The sequence below is a fragment of the Bombina bombina genome, chromosome 2 (assembly GCF_027579735.1).
Source record: "Bombina bombina isolate aBomBom1 chromosome 2, aBomBom1.pri, whole genome shotgun sequence".
NCBI lineage: Eukaryota > Metazoa > Chordata > Amphibia > Anura > Bombinatoridae > Bombina > Bombina bombina.
This window is the reverse complement of record NC_069500.1, coordinates 108213600-108233207: the sequence shown is the minus strand read 5'-3', so window position 1 is coordinate 108233207 and position 19608 is coordinate 108213600. Positions and strand designations below refer to the sequence as shown.

Sequence of the window (19608 nt, the reverse complement as noted above, 5' to 3'; positions counted from 1 at the left end):
CTAGACGACATTCTGATACAAGCGTCAAGTTTTCAAACTGCCAAGTCTCATACAGAGATAGTTCTGGCATTTCTGAGGTCGCATGGGTGGAAGGTGAACGTGGAAAAGAGTTCTCTATTACCACTTACAAGAGTCCCCTTTCTAGGGACTCTTATAGATTCTGTAGAGATGAAAATTTACCTGACAGAGGCCAGGTTATTAAAACTTCTAAATGCTTGCCGTGTCCTTCACTCCATTCCACACCCGTCAGTAGCTCAGTGCATGGAAGTAATCGGCTTAATGGTAGCGGCAATGGACATAGTACCATTTGCGCGCCTGCATCTCAGACCGCTGCAATTGTGCATGCTAAGTCAGTGGAACGGGGATTACTCAGATTTGTCCCCCCTACTAAATCTGGATCAAGAGACCAGAGATTCTCTTCTATGGTGGCTCTCTCGGCCACATCTGTCCAAGGGGATGACCTTTCGCAGGCCAGATTGGACGATTGTAACAACAGACGCCAGCCTTCTAGGCTGGGGAGCAGTCTGGAATTCCCTGAAAGCTCAGGGATTATGGACTCAGGAGGAGAAACTCCTCCCAATAAATATTCTGGAGTTAAGAGCAATCTTCAATGCTCTCCTAGCTTGGCCTCAGTTAGCAACTCTGAGGTTCATCAGATTTCAGTCGGACAACATCACGACTGTGGCTTACATCAACCATCAAGGGGGAACCAGAAGTTCCCTAGCGATGTTGGAAGTCTCAAAGATAATTTGCTGGGCAGAGTCTCACTCTTGCCACCTGTCAGCGATCTACATCCCAGGCGTGGAGAACTGGGAGGCGGATTTTCTAAGTCGCCAGACTATTCATCCGGGAGAGTGGGAACTTCATCCGGAGGTCTTTGCTCAACTGGTTCGTCGTTGGGGCAAACCAGATCTGGATCTCATGGCGTCTCGTCAGAACGCCAAGCTTCCTTGTTACGGATCCAGGTCCAGGGACCCGGGAGCGGTGCTGATAGATGCTCTGACAGACCCTTGGGTCTTCAACATGGCTTATGTGTTTCCACCATTCCCAATGCTTCCTCGTTTGATTGCCAAGATCAAACAGGAGAGAGCTTCGGTGATTCTGATAGCGCCTGCGTGGCCACGCAGGACCTGGTATGCAGACCTAGTGGACATGTCGTCCTGTCCACCGTGGTCTCTGCCTCTGAGACAGGACCTTCTAATTCAGGGTCCTTTCAAACATCCAAATCTAATTTCTCTGAGGCTGACTGCATGGAGATTGAACGCTTGATTCTATCAAAGCGTGGTTTCTCGGAGTCGGTTATTGATACCTTAATACAGGCTAGGAAGCCTGTTACCAGACAAATTTACCATAAAATATGGCGTAAATATTTACATTGGTGCGAATCCAAGAGTTACTCATGGAGTAAGGTTAGGATTCCTAGAATATTGTCCTTTCTACAAGAGGGTTTAGAAAAGGGCTTATCTACTAGTTTGTTAAAGGGACAGATTTCTGCTCTGTCTATTCTTCTACACAAACGTCTGGCTGAAGTTCCAGACGTTCAGGCTTTCTGTCAGGCTTTAACTAGGATTAAGCCTGTGTTTAAGTCTGTTGCTCCGCCGTGGAGCTTAAACTTAGTTCTTAATGTTCTTCAAGGTGTTCCATTTGAACCCCTTCATTCCATTGATATCAAGTTGTTATCTTGGAAAGTTCTGTTTTTGATGGCTATTTCCTCGGCTCGGAGAGTCTCTGAGTTATCTGCCTTACATTGTTATTCTCCTTATCTGATTTTCCATTCAGACAAGGTAGTTCTGCGTACTAAACCTGGGTTCTTACCTAAGGTAGTTACTAACAAGAATATCAATCAAGAGATTGTTGTTCCATCTCTGTGTCCTAACCCTTCTTCAAAGAAGGAACGACTTTTGCATAATCTGGACGTAGTCCGTGCCCTGAAATTCTATTTGCAGGCAACTAAGGATTTTCGTCAAACTTCTTCCCTGTTTGTCGTTTATTCTGGACAGAGGAGAGGTCAAAAGGCTTCGACTACCTCTCTCTCTTTTTGGCTTCGTAGCATAATACGATTAGCCTATGAGACTGCTGGACAGCAGCCTCCTGAAAGGATTACAGCTCATTCTACTAGAGCTGTGGCTTCCACCTGGGCCTTTAAAAATGAGGCCTCTGTTGAACAGATTTGCAAGGCTGCGACTTGGTCTTCGCTTCACACTTTTTCAAAATTTTACAAATTTGACACTTTTGCTTCCTCAGAGGCTGTGTTTGGGAGAAAGGTACTTCAGGCAGTGGTTCCTTCTGTTTAATGTTCCTGCCTTGTCCCTCCCTTCATCCATGTACTTTAGCTTTGGTATTGGTATTCCATAAGTAATGGATGACCCGTGGACTGACTACACTTAACAGGAGAAAACATAATTTATGCTTACCTGATAAATTCCTTTCTCCTGTAGTGTAGTCAGTCCACGGCCCGCCCTGTTTTTACGGCAGGTCTAAATTTTAATTAAACTCCAGTCACCACTGTACCCTATGGTTCCTCCTTTCTCGTATGCTTGGTCGAATGACTGAGTATGACAGGTGAGGGGAGGAGCTATATAGCAAGCTCTGCTGGGTAATTCTCTTGCAGTTTCCTGTTAGGAAGAGAAATATTCCATAAGTAATGGATGACCCGTGGACTGACTACACTACAGGAGAAAGGAATTTATGAGGTAAGCATAAATTATGTTTTCTTTTTCCCGTGAAATATTTGTGAGTTCCTCCTATGATATTACGGGCCACTTTTGGACCCTAAACCACATAGATAATTGTGGGAGAAACTATAGTGATGGATACGGCCACTTTTGGGCCAATATATACTACTATAACCATAGGTACCTTATGTATAAGCTATCAGGAAACATGTTTAAATTCAAAGCATGTTAAGTAGTCAGGATAAGCCTCTACATTCTATAGGGGACCACCTTTGCAACTCAATGAGCAGTAGGAACCTTGTTTACCTATATGTGATCAATACAATCAAAGCGCATTGCATAAGTGACAATAATAGTTTGGTACAGGAGGTAACAAAACAGAGTGAATAATTATTATAGCTAATAAAAAAAATGAAATAGGCAATAAAATACTAGAGAACAGGAAGGTATATATTATATGTTATAAGTGCTGCTCTAGTGTGAATAAGGCTGGAAGAGTATGGGCACATTTTTAAAAGTTGTAGTTGACTCTATACTCCCATCTGGTGGAGGGGATTGGTATCTGTGTGGAGTCTTAGGGTAGTTTTAAAATGCATCGTCTACTCGTAAGGATGTTTTTTAGGGAATTTAAACCATGTAGTGGGGATGCGTATACATAGGAAGTTATGCTGAGATTCTGTCAATGTGTCACACAATTCTGCAGTGTAGACGCAGAGTAAAACAATAATACTTGCAGGCACAATAATATGTAGATGTGTTCATATACGAGGCAAGGGGCATGGCTAATATGATTAAACAGCTGATAGGGTTAATAAGGTATAGTTAAGCCAGCCACAAAGTTTACACCTGCATACTAAAAAACAATAACGTTGGCAGACAATACAGATTTAAACATTCATATACCCCCCAGACACTGTCAGGTGGAGAGACTGTATGCGAGTAATGGTATGGTACACAACTTCATAATAAAATTAAGCCATAAGTAGCAGCTAACTAGTTTCAGACCAAACCTCAATTCTGAATAACTTATACTTCAGTCTCTGAGACTTCATCAATAGTACCAGTTGATATGTAGGTGTATCTGAAAGTTTTCAACGGGTTACCGGTGTGATCAGGCAATGCAGGCTCTGCAGACTGTGGTCTAGTATCCTGCCCCACCTCAGTGCTCCCGGGCTGTCAACCCACTCCGGTCGCCGTCAAACAACCAAGTTCTAGGAAAGGGACCAGCCATGTCCTATTCTGCGGGTGTCTTGAGATGGAACTACAAGGGGCTATCAATTCGGCTGGTAGCAGCTGGGCAGCCCTTGTACTCGCAACCTGGATGCGGTCGGGATCTGTAGAGCGAAACCATTTCTGCGCGAGTGAGACTTTCTCACCGGCCCGGGTAAATTCAGCCACTGCTCCTTTACAAGGTTGTGGTGTGTCTTCCGATTTGTGGTCTCCAACGGACACTGCTGGTGGTTCGATGCCAAATATTCCACTGCTACAGGCAGCCTTTGTAGACTCGATGGGATCAAGGAGCTCCGGTGTGGATTTAGAAGGGATCTCCTTACTGTTCCGGTCTCCGCTTTCTGGGGCAGCACCATGTTCACTCCTGGGCTCAGAGTCCAACTGGACATCAGCCGTCGTTGCCTGTAAGTTATGTTTTTCCAGACTTAGTTTCTCTCTTGCTATAAGTGTTGCTTCTGGGATTCCTGGGGAGCTTGTGGTAGGGTGAAAAGTGCGAGCACTTCCCCATTCTCTTGCCAGGTGATCGGAGATACTTTTAAGTTGGACGTCCAGCAGTCTTCTAATAGCTGCTAGCAGCGATGTTTCTCTAGCATCCATACTGTTCCTCAGTGTGCTTACTCTTCTCCTACTACCTTAGTGTGTGATAGGCTGTAGAGTAGTTTGCCACAGAGGGCACTGGCCGCGCAGCAGTAGTGTGGCGTTTGTGAGGACAAAAGAGGCTTCAGATAATGGGGAAGGCTTCAAAGTAAAATGTCCGGTACTGAGGGCTGGAGAGCCACACTACAAACCAAAACCCCAAAGCTTGGGTCAGAATGCCTTCAGTCAAGTTTCACCACCGATTTGAATGGTCTGTTGCCAGAAATTGAGAGCAGATCTAAGTCAAAGTGGTGAATGATACAGGAGCTGAAGCTCAGTGCGACCATTTAGATGGCCGCTGCCCAGAAGTCCTCCTACATGTGGCATTTTTTTATCCCCCATTGTGAACATTGTGTGTGTGTGAGGGCATATGTATTTAGAGACAGACATACACATAGAAATGTATAAATACATATGTACACGTGTGTGTGTGTATATATAGTGCATTGGAGCCCTTTGCAGTTAAGTAGACAAAGCATGAAAAATCATATTTATGCAATATTCATATATGTGTGTGTGTGTGCAAAAAAACCCATCAGATATATTTAAAAATATGTATTTATGAATAATTAGAACATGTTCTGCTATGTGAACAACATTGAAATGTGAAATATTCATATTTTCATGTCGGGTTAGCGCACTTGAGAATATGCGATCGAGTTTGGAGCGAGTAAGGTGTTTTTCCAGACTTTTTTTGCTCCATTGACCTCTATGGGGGAATAGGTAATCATGTGTTCGATGTTCTAAGTTAGGCTTTTTACACGCTTTGGGTTAGCGCACAATCGAAAACTTTTTGCTTTCAACTCATAATATGAGTGCAACCCGGCGGGTGCAAATAGCTTACTTCTTTACTTCTCGCGCAGTTAAGGCTCGAGCAGGAGCGGTTAATAACGCTCCATTTGTAATCTGGCCCAAAGTCAGGCAGACATTTTTTAATTCATTGGTATGGTGTCTGTATGAAAACCAAAAATAGGACAAGTTGAGTTTGGTGTTTTTATGTGGGAAACTCTAAAGGATTGTAAAAAAATTCTGCAATTTCCTTGAAAGCTAACCAGTCAGAGTGATGTTGGTTCAAGTCCCAAACCAGGTCTTCAAAATTAAAGTCAAACAATTTTTAGTGGCCTCACATTATTGTATCATATATAAGATTCATGCTTTGACTCATTTTTTTCAAATCGTTTATGGGTTCAGTCATAATTTGTAGAATTAATACAGCATTGTCTTAGCAAAAACAATATTACTTTATATAGTTTCTTAAAGGGACAGTCAAGTCCAAAAAAAACTTTCATTTTTTAAATAGGGCATGTAATTTTAAACAACTTTCCAATGTACTTTTATCAACAATTTTGCTTTGTTCTCTTGGTATTCTAGTTGAAAGCAAACCTAGGAAGGCACATATGATAATTTCTAAGCCCTTGAAGGCCGCCTCTATTTTATTTACTTTTCACAGCAGGGGAGAGCAAGCTCATGTAGGCCATATAGATAGCATTGTGATCACGCCCGTGGCTAGTGGCAGACACTGCATTAATTGGCTAAAATGCAAGTCAATAGATAATAACTAAAAGTCATGTGATTAGGGGCGGTCAGAAGATGCTTAGATACAAGCTAGTCACAGAAGTAAAAAGTGTATTAATATAACAGTGTTATCTATCTTTTTAAACAACAAAAATTCTGGTGTTGACTGTCCCTTTAATATAATATTTAATGTACTTGTTGCTTTTTAAATATGCTATAATGTTCGTTCTCTAATGGTATTTATTATTGGAATGTGTGCTAAACTATAATATGGACTGTATAAATAGGATGCTTATCAATTTAATCTACAGAATTTGTCAAGTGAAGTTACTATAAACAATGAAGATTCACACAAACCACTAATTCAGAAAACAATGCAACAACCACGGTGAGTAAAATAAAATATGTTTGTCATTGCAAACACCTATACCTAATTCTATTCTACGTATGATCAAATTGTAGACAGTTGCCTGGTTTAGCTCATACATTTAATTTTAAAATACAATCTGTTAACTTGTGTACGTGCAATAGGTATCTTGAGGCCAGGGGTTTGGTCCGAGGGGGTGATATTAAATATTCTTATAATAAGTGGGTACAGAAGGGCCGTGCACTAAATCTGTATATTATTTGGTGCTCTGGGGCAGAAACTTTTTAAATAAAGCATGGATCTGGTTTGGCTCTATTCCTTTGTACTGGGGACTAATAAAAAAGGAAGTTTATATCCAGCTTGGGGTTTTGCACAGAGTTGTTATAATAGCTGGCAATGAATAACGGTTTAATCCTGTGTATTGTTTTTTTACTTTTAACATATTTCTTTTATTTTTGCAAACAAACAAAAATTATCTGAATTTTTTTATGCAACAAAATTCTGAAAGGACCTCATGTTTGCATTTAACTTTAAAAGTGGGCAATTGGTGTTGCTGGTGTTAAACACAGTCCATATGGGTTTCCTCTAAAGTACTCAGTTGCATAGAATGGACCACTGGGGTGTGTGTATATATACGTATATATATATATATATATATATATATATATATATATATATATATATATATGTGTGTGTGTATGTACATGTGTATATGTATGTATGTATGTATGTGTGTATATATGTATGTATGTGTGTGTGTGTGTGTGTGTGTGTGTGTGTGTATATATATATATATATATATATATATATATATATATATATATATATATATATATATATATATATATATATATATACACATATATATATATACACACAGACACACAATTTTTTCCAGGGCAGCTTTTTATCCCCAGTCTGGCGTTGAATACATTTTAAAATATAATTTTCCAGCAAGAATAAAGAAAACAAAGTGTGCAATGTTGCTGTAAGTAGTAGAGTCAGGCGTTAGGCAGTTGCAACTATTCAAATAGAATCAGCTTGTTCATTCACGCCTTGTTCAGCATTAAATGCTATGGAGACCAAACGCAAACAATCACTTAATGCAGTGCACTAATAGTATGTGGTATAGAGGAAGGAATAATCCATGTACTCACAGCAATACAGATACATAAAAACAGCTCAGGAATCTGAAACTACTAAAAATTGTAGTGAATTTGATCTGAAGCACAAATTAACTGATGGCTTCAGCAAATGGATTCAGGTAAAAAAATGTATAATTTTGTACAATTTTTTTATTGTAACATCGAATGCTTCTATGTATATAGTACTCTGTGACCATTGTATATTCCATAATCTAGTTTTATGCTTTGAGTTAAAAGGAACAGTAAGCACTTTGTATATTTTTTCTTCAGTCTTCTAATAGATTAACACATCTGCACAGTCTAAACAATATTAGAACTGATTAACACCTTGCTTGCTGCAATTATTTTTCAATGGTCAAATCCCACCTACCACTTTCCTTATTTGGACGAGCCAATCTGAACTTGCATGTCAAGAAGACATGGCTTGCCACTGTCAATGTATTTACGAAATTTCCATTGTTTGGCTTAAGCAGACATAAGATAGCAAACTGGCAAAAGATATGCGGCTGGAAAGTAAGTTCAGGAGTGTGCACGTGTCTGTAGCAGTTTTGCAACAATGTTATACCTTAGCAAGAGCACTAAATGGCAGCACTTTTTCCTGTCATACATTACTCCAGATATGTGCACGCTACCTATCTAGATAGCTCTTCAACTAAGAATAACATGAGAACAAAGCAAAATTTGACTATAAGTAAATTGGAAACTTTTTTATATTGCATTCTCTGTGTGAATCTGTATGTATTTTGTTTGCTTTTATTTTACAAATATCTCTGAAAAATGTGCTTGATCTACAGGTCTTTCTTTTGTGTGAATATTTGTAACCTATGCAGCAACTAGGGATAGGTAAATGTGTTTATATTCAAATTCGAATGTTATTGTAGAAATTCGATTTAAATAATCGAATGTTGATAAGAACGAATGTTCTTAAAAATTCTATAATTGAATGCTATTTACAGTTTTCGAATGTCACTTTTGAATTCGAATGGTCTTTATTAGATCGATAGAAATTTTGAATGTAACATTTGATTTAACAAATACTATTTAGAAGTTCAATAGTTCATGTGGCAGGAAATTTAGTAAATTGAAACATAATGGTTACAAACATATCAATTTGAATGTTTCTATTTCGAATATAGCATAATTCGAATATTACATTTAAAGAAAGCATTAGAAATACCATTACATGAAACAAATGTTAGAATATTGTACAAACATTCGAAATTCGAAACTAACAAATGTGTTAAAATTAGTTTAATTTTTTGAATGTTGCAAAATATTCGCCCATTCCTAGCTGCAACTTGAGTAGATGGGTCAGATGGGAGGCTGATCTCTACACTAAAGCTAAAATTAACCCTACAAGCTACCTAATTAACCCCTTCACTGCTAGGCATAATACAAGTTTGGTGTGCAGCGGCATTTAGCGGCCTTCTAATTACCAAAAAGTAATGCCAAAGCCATAAAAGTCTGCTATTTATGAACAAAGGGGATCCCAGAGAAGCATTTACAACCATTAGTGCCATAATTGCACAAGCTGTTTGTAAATAATTTCAGTGAGAAACCTAAAGTTTGTGAAAAAGTGAATAATTTTTTTTTATTTGATCGCATTTGGCGGTGAAATGGTGGCATGAAATATACCAAAATGGGCCTAGATCAATACTTTGGGTTGTCTACTAAAAATAAATATATACATGTGAGGGGTTATTCAGGGATTCCTGACAGATACCAGTGTCCCAATGTAACTATCACTAATTTGGGGGGGGGGGGGGGAATGGTTTGGAAATTGCAAAGCGCTACTTGTATTTATTGCCCAATAACTTACAAAAAAAAAAAAGCAAAGAACATGTAAACATTGGGTATTTCTAAATTTAGGACCACATTTAGAAACTATTTAGCTTGGGAGTTTTATGGTGGTTGTAAATGTGTAACAGATTTTCGGGGGTGAAAGTTAGAAAAAGTGTGTTTTTTTGTTTGTTTTTTAATTAAATAATTCATCATATTTTATAATTTTTTTATAGTAAATTGTAAGATATGATGAAAATAATGATATCTATTAGAAAGTCCATTTAATGGTGAGAAAAACGGTATATCATATGTGTGGTTACAGTAAATGAGTAAGAGGAAAATTACAGCTAAACACAAACACTGCAGAAATGTAAAAATAGCCCTGGTCCTTAATGGTAAGAAAATTTAAAAGTGTTGTGGTCACTAAGGGGTTAAACCATTCATTGTGAATGTAGATGTTTTGTATTTCAGTATTTAGTTGCTGAAATATGCTATGTGTTTTATAAACAACTGATATTTAAGTGCCTTTAAGACAATAACATTTTAAGAACAGATAAGGCAAACGGTCATCATTAAATAAAATTAGAACAGAGGTGTTCAACATATGGCCATTGGGGCACATTGTCTTTTTATTTGTTCCACCAATCTCCATCCCACAAAATTTCTCTAGTTCCCCTCAGGAGCTGGTTCATTCCTGTCCTTTGTGGAGATCCAGTATACTTGTTATATATTCTGTAGGAATGTGTAGTTTTGTGGTACTTACCCTTCTATAGTATTAGAAATGTTTGTTTTTTTATATAACTATATATTTATCTTGGTTCACCCTAGTAGCACTCACCAACGGTTGTTCCCCTTCAGTATTTACAAATAGAAACCCAAAGCCCTCCTCTATCATTTGACCCAGTGACTCTATGTCAAACATTTTATATTATGCCTGGGGTTTGTTCTAGGCCAAATAGACCCGTGCCTAAGGCAGCAGAATTTAGTGGGGAAGCACATTTCATGGGTTAGTTCTATGACCTGCTGCTCCTATAACCTCTAGAGGTTTTATATATAAATCATGCTTGGTTGTCTAATAGGTTAGCACCGTTTCTTCATCTTCCAGTTGTGATTAAAAAGGCAAATATGTAATAAGGCAAATATGAGCTAAAATTGTTGTGGGGGGTTCAGGGAGCTGCAGATGTCTCATTATATAGGTCAACGCAAGAGCAAAAATGTTTAGCTTTTCCTGAAGCAAATTTTATGAGCATTAAATTCCTCAAAACATTTGCATAACCTTTTTAAACTATTCAAATGTCGGGGTCAATAATAAACTCATTAAAGTAGTGTGGAACGCTATAAAGTTACTTAGACCAGTGTTTCTCAACTCCAGTGCTCAAGTACCACTAACAGGCTAGATGTTCATGATAGAGATTTAGAAAAACAAAGAGGTGCCCATGTGTGTATCTCTCTTCAACAAACTGTAACCTTAGAGCGCTGGGAATAAGGGTACTCACATTTGTTAAAAGCACTCTCTCGTGCTAGCAGAGGCACACGGCCAATCGGAATTAAGGTAGAAAAAAATCCTATTGGCTGATTGGATCAGCCAATAGGATTGAGCTCGCATTCCATTGGCTGATTGGAAGTCCCATAGAAAATAGGGTTTACGTAAGTCGGTTTGCGGTAAGGCCAAACAAGTGTGCGGTACACCTATACCTGCAAGATTCGTAATAGCAGCTGTAGTAAAAAAAGCAGCGTTGGGACCTGTTAACGCTGCTTTTTTACCTTAAAGCACAACTCGTAATCTAGCCGTTAGATTTCTTTTTTCCTAAAGAGGACTGAAAGTTCTCATGCAAATGCGTGCATTTAAAGTTCTCCATAACTACTGTAGAGAACAGCTTTAGAAATCTATTCTCTACCAGTTGTAGAAGCAATGTTACAAAAAAAAGTGCTCTACATGGTACAAAAATAATTTAAAACAAAGCGCAATAATAATGTTTATTGGAGCGCAATAATAATATATATTGGAATGTAAAAATATGTATTGGGGTGATAAAAAAAATATATAATGCAGCGCAAAAATGATATATAACCGAGCACAAAAATAATATTTATTGGGGCATAAAAATAATATATAAAAGGAGCGCTAAAATAGAAGCACAAAAACAATGAAAATGTAGATCTATTTTCTTCCATGAGAGTTTGTTGAAGAGGGGCATTAACAAAGCTACTAGGAAGGCTGTATAAATATTTCTATTGGTTTATATATGACTAACATGGAGAATAGTTGCTTATTTTCCATGATAAATAAGGTGCAGATACACTAATCCGTCTAGAGAAATTTATCTTTAGATCTCCTTTGCTCTCCTATGGAGAAGCGCAAAAAAACAAACAGAATTGTTTTGATAAATTTGAGCGCACAGATGCGATTCTCTAAAGGAGAGCTGAGGAAAACACATAGGAGAATTATATGGAGAATTCTCCTTGCGTTTGTTAAATCGAGCCCATATTGTTCATTCATATAGAATGAGAAATAAAATGTCTTTGTCTAGGTTGTGTTTTTTCTTCTTCTGTTCCGTTTCTGAATTTCTGCCTAAATTAGTTTACAAGTTTCACTCCTCCCCAGATATGTCTGTTCCTTCATTTTATCCTGATACAAAGCAAATGAATGGGAAATGGCTTTACACTTTAGAGCTTGTTCGCTGTTTATTGATGGGTTTCTTTTAACTTAAAGACTGTGGTTTTCAGATAGACTGAGCAGTTCATTGTCTCAAGTTATTGAGTAATATAGGAACCAGTTTTCACATATTTAGCTTACATAGTAAGTCCATCGAGTTCAACCTATACAAATCTAAAATACTTACAAAAAGCTCCTGTTAAGCTTAAATAACCCAACTAAAATGTGACCCATTTAATACTAGCAATCATATCCATGAATTTTGTATATATACAGAAATGTATCCAGACTATTTTTAAATGTATCTAGGGTATTGGCATTCACTACCTCCTTTGGTAATGAGTTCCACAATTTCTCCTGTTAAGTGTGGTCAGTCCACGGGTCATCATTACTTCTGGGATATTAACTCCTCCCCAACAGGAAGTGCAAGAGGATCACCCAGCAGAGCTGCTATATAGCTCCTCCCCTCTACGTCACACCCAGTCATTCTCTTGCACCCAACTAATAGATAGGATGTGTGAGAGGACTGTGGTGATTATACTTAGTTTTATACCTTCAATCAAAAGTTTGTTATTTTAAAACAGCACCGGAGTGTGTTGTTCCTTCTCAGGTAGAATTTGAAGAAGAATCTACCTGAGTGTTTGTATGATTTTAGCCGGCGTAGTTAAAATCATCTTGCTGTTCTCGGCCATCTGAGGAGTGAGGTAAACTTCAGATCAGGGGACAGCGGGCAGGTTAACCTGCAAAGAGGTATGTAGCAGCATATTATTTTCTGAGAATGGAATTGACTAGAAAATGCTGCCATACCGATATAATGTAAGCTCAGCCTTAAATGCAGTAGTAGCAACTGGTATCAGGCTGTCATGTATGTATATTTACACTTCAGTATTCTGGGGAATGGCACTTCACTGGGATAATACTGTATGCATAAGACTTTAGCCTAACTTGCAGTGGGAACGACTATCAACAGGCTTTCTAATGACATTTCATTTATTTGATGTTAAACGTTTTTGCTGGCATGTTAAAATCGTTTAATTATCTGAGGTACTGGGTGAAAAATTGTTTTGGGCACTGTTTTTTCCACTTGGCGGTCGTTTTATTTAATTTGAGACAGTTTACTGATCTCCCTCACTGTTGTGTGTAGGGGGAGGGGCCTATTTTGGCGCTTTTGCTACGCATCAGAAAATTCAGTCACAAGTCTGTTTCCTTCCCTGCATGATCCGGTTCGTCTCTACAGAGCTCAGGGGTCTTCAAAAGTTAGTTTGAGGGAGGTAATCACTCACAGCAGACCTGTGAGATTGTGCTTTGACTGTGATAAAAAACGTTTATATTCTGTACATTTTTTCTGCTATTCAGGGTTAGTTATCCATTGCTAATGGGGGCAATCCTTTGCTAAAATTGTGTTTTACCGGAAAGAATTTGATGTTATAATTACTCCGGTTTATTATTACTCAACTGTCATAACTTTTTTTCTGTGCTTCTTAAAGGCACAGTACGTTTTTCATATTATTTGCAAATTGCTTTGAAAAGTATTTCCAAGTTGCTAGTTTATTTGCTAGTGTGTTAAACATGTCTGACTTAGAGGAATATCTCTGTGCTATATGTGCTAAAGCCAAAGTGGAGCCCAATAGAAATTTATGTACTAATTGCATTGATGCTACTTTAAATAAAAGTCAATCTGTACAAATTGAACATCATTCACCAAACAACGAGGGGAGAGTTATGCCGACTAACTCGCCTCACGTGTCAGTACCTGCATCTCCCGCTCGGGAGGTGCGTGATATTGTAGCGCCGAGTACATCAGGGCGGCCATTACAAATCACCTTACAGGATATGGCTAATGTTATGACTGAAGTTTTGTCTAAATTACCAGAACTTAGAGGTAAGCGTGATCACTCTGGGGTGAGAACAGAGTGCGCTGTTAATAATAGGGCCATGTCTGATACTGCGTCACAGTATGCAGAACATGAGGACGGAGAGCTTCAATCTGCAGGTGACGGTTCTGATCCCAATAGAATGGATTCAGACATTTCTAATTTTAAGTTTAAACTCGAAAAACTCCGTGTACTGTTAGGGGAGGTATTAGCAGCTCTGAATGATTGTAACACCGTTGCAATCCCAGAGAAATTATGTCGGCTGGATAGATACTATGCGGTACCGGCGAGTACTGACGTATTTCCTATACCTAAGAGGCTTACAGAGATAATTACTAAGGAGTGGGATAGGCCCGGTGTACCCTTTTCCCCCCCTCCTGTGTTTAGAAAAATGTTTCCAATAGACGCCACCACACGGGACTTATGGCAGACGGTCCCTAAGGTGGAGGGAGCGGTTTCTACTCTGGCTAAGCGTACCACTATCCCAGTGGAGGATAGCTGTGCCTTTTCAGATCCAATGGATAAAAAATTAGAGGGTTACCTTAAGAAAATGTTTGTTCAACAAGGTTTTATATTGCAACCCCTTGCATGTATTGCGTCTGTCTCGGCCGCGGACGCTTTTTGGTCCGAGTCCCTGGAAGAGACTCTTGACTCAATAACTATAGATGAGATTTCAAGCAAGCTTAAAACACTTAAGCTAGCAAATTCATTTGTTTCAGATGCCGTAGTACATTTAACAAAACTTACGGCTAAAAATTCCGGATTCGCCATTCAGGCACGCAGAGCACTGTGGCTAAAATCCTGGTCAGCTGACGTTACTTCTAAATCTAAATTACTTAACATACCTTTCAAAGGGCAGACCTTATTCGGGCCCGGTTTGAAAGAGATTATCGCTGACATTACAGGAGGTAAAGGCCATGCCCTGCCTCAAGACAGAGCCAAACCTAAGGCTAGACAGTCTAATTTTCGTTCCTTTCGTAATTTCAAGACAGGAGCAGCATCAACTTCATCTGCTCCAAAACAGGAAGGAGCTGTTGCTCGCTACAGACAAGGCTGGAGACCTAACCAGTCCTGGAACAAGGGCAAGCAGGCCAGAAAACCTGCTGCTGCCCCTAAGACAGCATGAATCGAGGGCCCCCGATCCGGGAACGGATCTAGTGGGGGGCAGACTTTCGCTCTTCGCCCAGGCTTGGGCAAGAGATGTCCAGGATCCCTGGGCGTTAGAGATCATATCTCAGGGATATCTTCTGGACTTCAAATCCTCTCCCCCAAAAGGGAGATTTCATCTGTCAAGGTTGTCAACAAACCAAATAAAGAAAGAGGCGTTTTTACGCTGTGTACAAGATCTTTTACTAATGGGAGTGATCCATCCGGTTCCGCGGTCGGAACATGGACAGGGGTTTTACTCAAATCTGTTTGTGGTTCCCAAAAAAGAGGGAACCTTGAGGCCAATCTTGGATTTAAAGATCCTAAACAAATTCCTAAGAGTTCCATCGTTCAAAATGGAAACTATTCGGACAATCCTACCCATGATCCAAAAGGGTCAGTACATGACCACAGTGGATTTAAAGGATGCTTACCTTCACATACCGATTCACAAAGATCATTACCGGTATCTAAGGTTTGCCTTCCTAGACAGGCATTACCAGTTTGTAGCTCTTCCATTCGGATTGGCTACGGCTCCAAGAATCTTCACAAAGGTTCTGGGTGCTCTTCTGGCAGTACTAAGACCGCGAGTAATTTCGGTAGCTCCGTACCTAGACGACATTCTGATACAAGCTTCAAGCTTTCAAACTGCCAAGTCTCATACAGAGTTAGTACTGGCATTTCTAAGGTCGCATGGATGGAAGGTGAACGAAAAGAAGAGTTCTCTCTTTCCACTCACAAGAGTTCCCTTCTTAGGGACTCTTATAGATTCTGTAGAAATGAAGATCTACCTGACAGAAGACAGGTTAACAAAGCTTCAAAATGCATGCCGTGTCCTTCATTCCATTCAACACCCGTCAGTGGCTCAATGCATGGAGGTGATCGGCTTAATGGTGGCGGCAATGGACATAGTACCCTTTGCACGCCTACATCTCAGACCGCTGCAATTGTGCATGCTAAGTCAGTGGAATGGGGATTACTCAGATTTGTCCCCTACTCTGAATCTGGATCAAGAGACCAGAAATTCTCTTCTATGGTGGCTTTCTCGGCCACATCTGTCCAGGGGGATGCCATTCAGCAGGCCAGATTGGACAATCGTAACAACAGACGCCAGCCTACTAGGTTGGGGCGCTGTCTGGAATTCTCTGAAGGCTCAGGGATCATGGACTCAGGAGGAGAGTCTCCTGCCAATAAACATTCTGGAATTGAGAGCAGTTCTCAATGCCCTTCTGGCTTGGCCCCAGTTAACAACTCGGGGGTTCATCAGGTTTCAGTCGGACAACATCACGACTGTAGCTTACATCAACCATCAAGGAGGGACAAGAAGCTCCCTAGCGATGATGGAAGTATCAAAGATAATTCACTGGGCAGAGTCTCACTCTTGCCACCTGTCAGCAATCCACATCCCGGGAGTGGAGAACTGGGAGGCGGATTTCCTAAGTCGTCAGACTTTTCTTCCGGGGGAGTGGGAACTTCATCCGGAGGTCTTTGCCCAAATACTTCGAAGTTGGGGCAAACCAGAGATAGATCTCATGGCGTCTCGACAGAACACCAAGCTTCCTTTACGGGTCCAGATCCAGGGATCCGGGAGCGGTCCTGATAGATGCCTTGACAGCACCTTGGACTTTCGGGATGGCTTATGTGTTTCCGCCCTTCCCGATGCTTCCTCGATTGATTGCCAGAATCAAACAGGAGAGAGCATCGGTGATTCTAATAGCGCCTGCGTGGCCACGCAGGACTTGGTATGCAGATCTAGTGGACATGTCATCCTGTCCACCTTGGTCTCTGCCTCTGAGACAGGACCTTCTGATCCAGGGTCCCTTCAAACACCAAAATCTAATTTCTCTGAAGCTGACTGCCTGGAAATTGAACGCTTGATTTTATCAAAACGTGGTTTTTCTGAGTCAGTAATTGATACCTTAATACAGGCTAGGAAGCCTGTTACCAGAAAGATTTACCATAAAATATGGCGTAAATACTTATATTGGTGCGAATCCAAAGGTTACTCATGGAGTAAGGTTAGGATTCCTAGGATATTGTCTTTTCTACAAGAAGGTTTAGAAAAGTGTTTATCTGCTAGTTCCTTAAAGGGACAGATTTCAGCTCTGTCCATTCTTTTACACAAACGTCTGTCAGAGGTTCCAGACGTTCAGGCTTTTTGTCAGGCTTTGGCCAGGATTAAGCCTGTGTTTAAAACTGTTGCTCCACCATGGAGTTTGAACTTAGTTCTTAATGTTTTACAGGGTGTTCCGTTTGAACCCCTTCATTCCATTGATATCAAATTGTTATCCTGGAAAATCTGTTTTTAATGGCTATTTCCTCGGCTCGAAGAGTCTCTGAGTTATCTGCCTTACATTGTGATTCTCCTTATCTGATTTTTCATTCAGACAAGGTAGTTCTGCGTACTAAACCTGGGTTCTTACCTAAGGTGGTCAATAACAGGAATATCAATCAAGAGATTGTTGTTCCATCCTTGTGTCCTAATCCTTCTTCGAAGAAGGAACGTCTCCTACACAATCTAGATGTAGTCCGTGCCCTGAAATTTTATTTACAGGCAACTAAAGAATTTCGCCAAACTTCTTCCCTGTTTGTCGTTTATTCTGGACAGAGGAGAGGTCAAAAAGCATCTGCTACCTCTCTATCCTTTTTGCTGCGTATCATAATACGTTTAGCCTATGAGACTGCTGGACAGCAGCCTCCTGAAAGAATTACAGCTCATTCTACTAGAGCTGTGGCTTCCACTTGGGCCTTTAAGAATGAGGCTTCTGTTGAACAGATTTGCAAGGCTGCAACTTGGTCTTCTCTTCATACTTTTTCCAAATTTTACAAATTTGACACTTTTGCTTCTTCGGAGGCTGTTTTTGGGAGAAAGGTTCTTCAGGCAGTGGTTCCTTCCGTATAAAGAGCCTGCCTGTCCCTCCCGTCATCCGTGTACTTTAGCTTTGGTATTGGTATCCCAGAAGTAATGATGACCCGTGGACTGACCACACTTAACAGGAGAAAACAAAATTTATGCTTACCTGATAAATTCCTTTCTCCTGTAGTGTGGTCAGTCCACGGCCCGCCCTGTTTTTATGGCAGGTCTAAATTTTTAAATTATACTCCAGTCACCACTGCACCCTTTGGCTTCTCCTTTCTCGTTGGTTCTCGGTCGAATGACTGGGTGTGACGTAGAGGGGAGGAGCTATATAGCAGCTCTGCTGGGTGATCCTCTTGCACTTCCTGTTGGGGAGGAGTTAATATCCCAGAAGTAATGATGACCCGTGGACTGACCACACTACAGGAGAAAGGAATTTATCAGGTAAGCATAAATTTTGTTTTTATTGCTCTTACAGTGAAAAAACGTATCCGTTGCAGGAGATTAAATCTCCTTTCCTCCAACCTTAAATTGTGATCTCTTGTCAGAAACAATTTTCTTGGAATAAACAGAGCTTCTGCCATCTCTGAATATGGGCCTTGAATATATTTATATATAGCTTAGTTTGCTTTTACTCTGCTTGTCCTTGCATTGCACTTGTTTGTTAGCTGTAATAGAGGGAGCTAAGGAATGCTGACATTTATATGATATTTACCACAGTTTCCATATCTTGGTAAAATTCTAAATCGCTCATCCAGCTTCACTTTCTTATATTTACTGCTTTTTTCTAACATGTAAGTGGTAAACACACATGAAAAACTTGAAGGGACATGAAACCCCTAATTTTTCTATCATTATTTAGACAGAGCATTTGATTTTAAACAACTTTCCAATTTACTTCTATTAGCTAATTTGATTCATTCACTTGGTATCCTTTGTTGAAGAAGCAACAATGCACTATTGGGAGCTATTAGAACACATTTGAGGAACCAATGACAAGACGCATTTATGTGCAGCCCCCAATCAGCAGCTATCTCCCAGTAATGCATTGCGGCTCTTGAGCTTACCTAGCTATCCTTTTCAGCTAAAGATACTAAGAGAACTAAGCAAATTAGATAATTGAAGTAAATTTGAAATTTGCTTAAAATCACACGCTCTTCCTGAATCACAAAATACATTTTTGGGTATCATGGTCCTTTTAAGATTCAGGCTTTTTTTTTTTTTTTTTTTTTTTTTTTTAATCTATCTGGCCCCTAAATAAGGATCCAGTCTAAGTCATTGAGTGTTCGTGAAGAGTCTGAACAGTTTATGGACATTACAGTAACTATGATTTATGTTCTGCGTTTAGTTAAATATGTATTTGAGTGAATTGTTATATAATTATTTAGAGGATGCGCTTCTGTAAAAATATTAAATGCTGGAAATAAGATGTCTTGTATTTCTTTCATTAGGAACAATGTGGCTGCTGAGGCCCCATTCATCAATCCTCCTGCACAAGTTTTTGGCAGTACAGCTAATGTTCCGGTTGTGGTTCCATGTGTTCAGGAATCTCATGGCGAGCAAGTATCTCAACCTTCAAACACATCAGAGACTGTTAGACAGTTATTCCAAGATGAAATGTTTAGGTTGCTACAGGTACAACTTAATACCTTCATAAAACATAGTGACATTTTCAGTTGAAATGACATTAAAGGGACAGTCTAGTCAAAATTAAACTTTCATGAT

At 39.7% G+C, this 19608-nt stretch overlaps 1 protein-coding gene across 1 annotated transcript in view; it reads left to right on the top strand.

The window, feature by feature from the left end:
• Positions 1–19608, top strand: part of CPLANE1 (ciliogenesis and planar polarity effector complex subunit 1) — a 319607-nt gene that overhangs the window by 157399 nt on the left and 142600 nt on the right. The window contains exons 32-33 of the mRNA XM_053699673.1: positions 6368–6444; positions 19335–19518. Coding sequence (XP_053555648.1) covers positions 6368–6444; positions 19335–19518 — 261 coding nt within the window. The remainder of the gene's footprint in view (positions 1–6367; positions 6445–19334; positions 19519–19608) is intronic.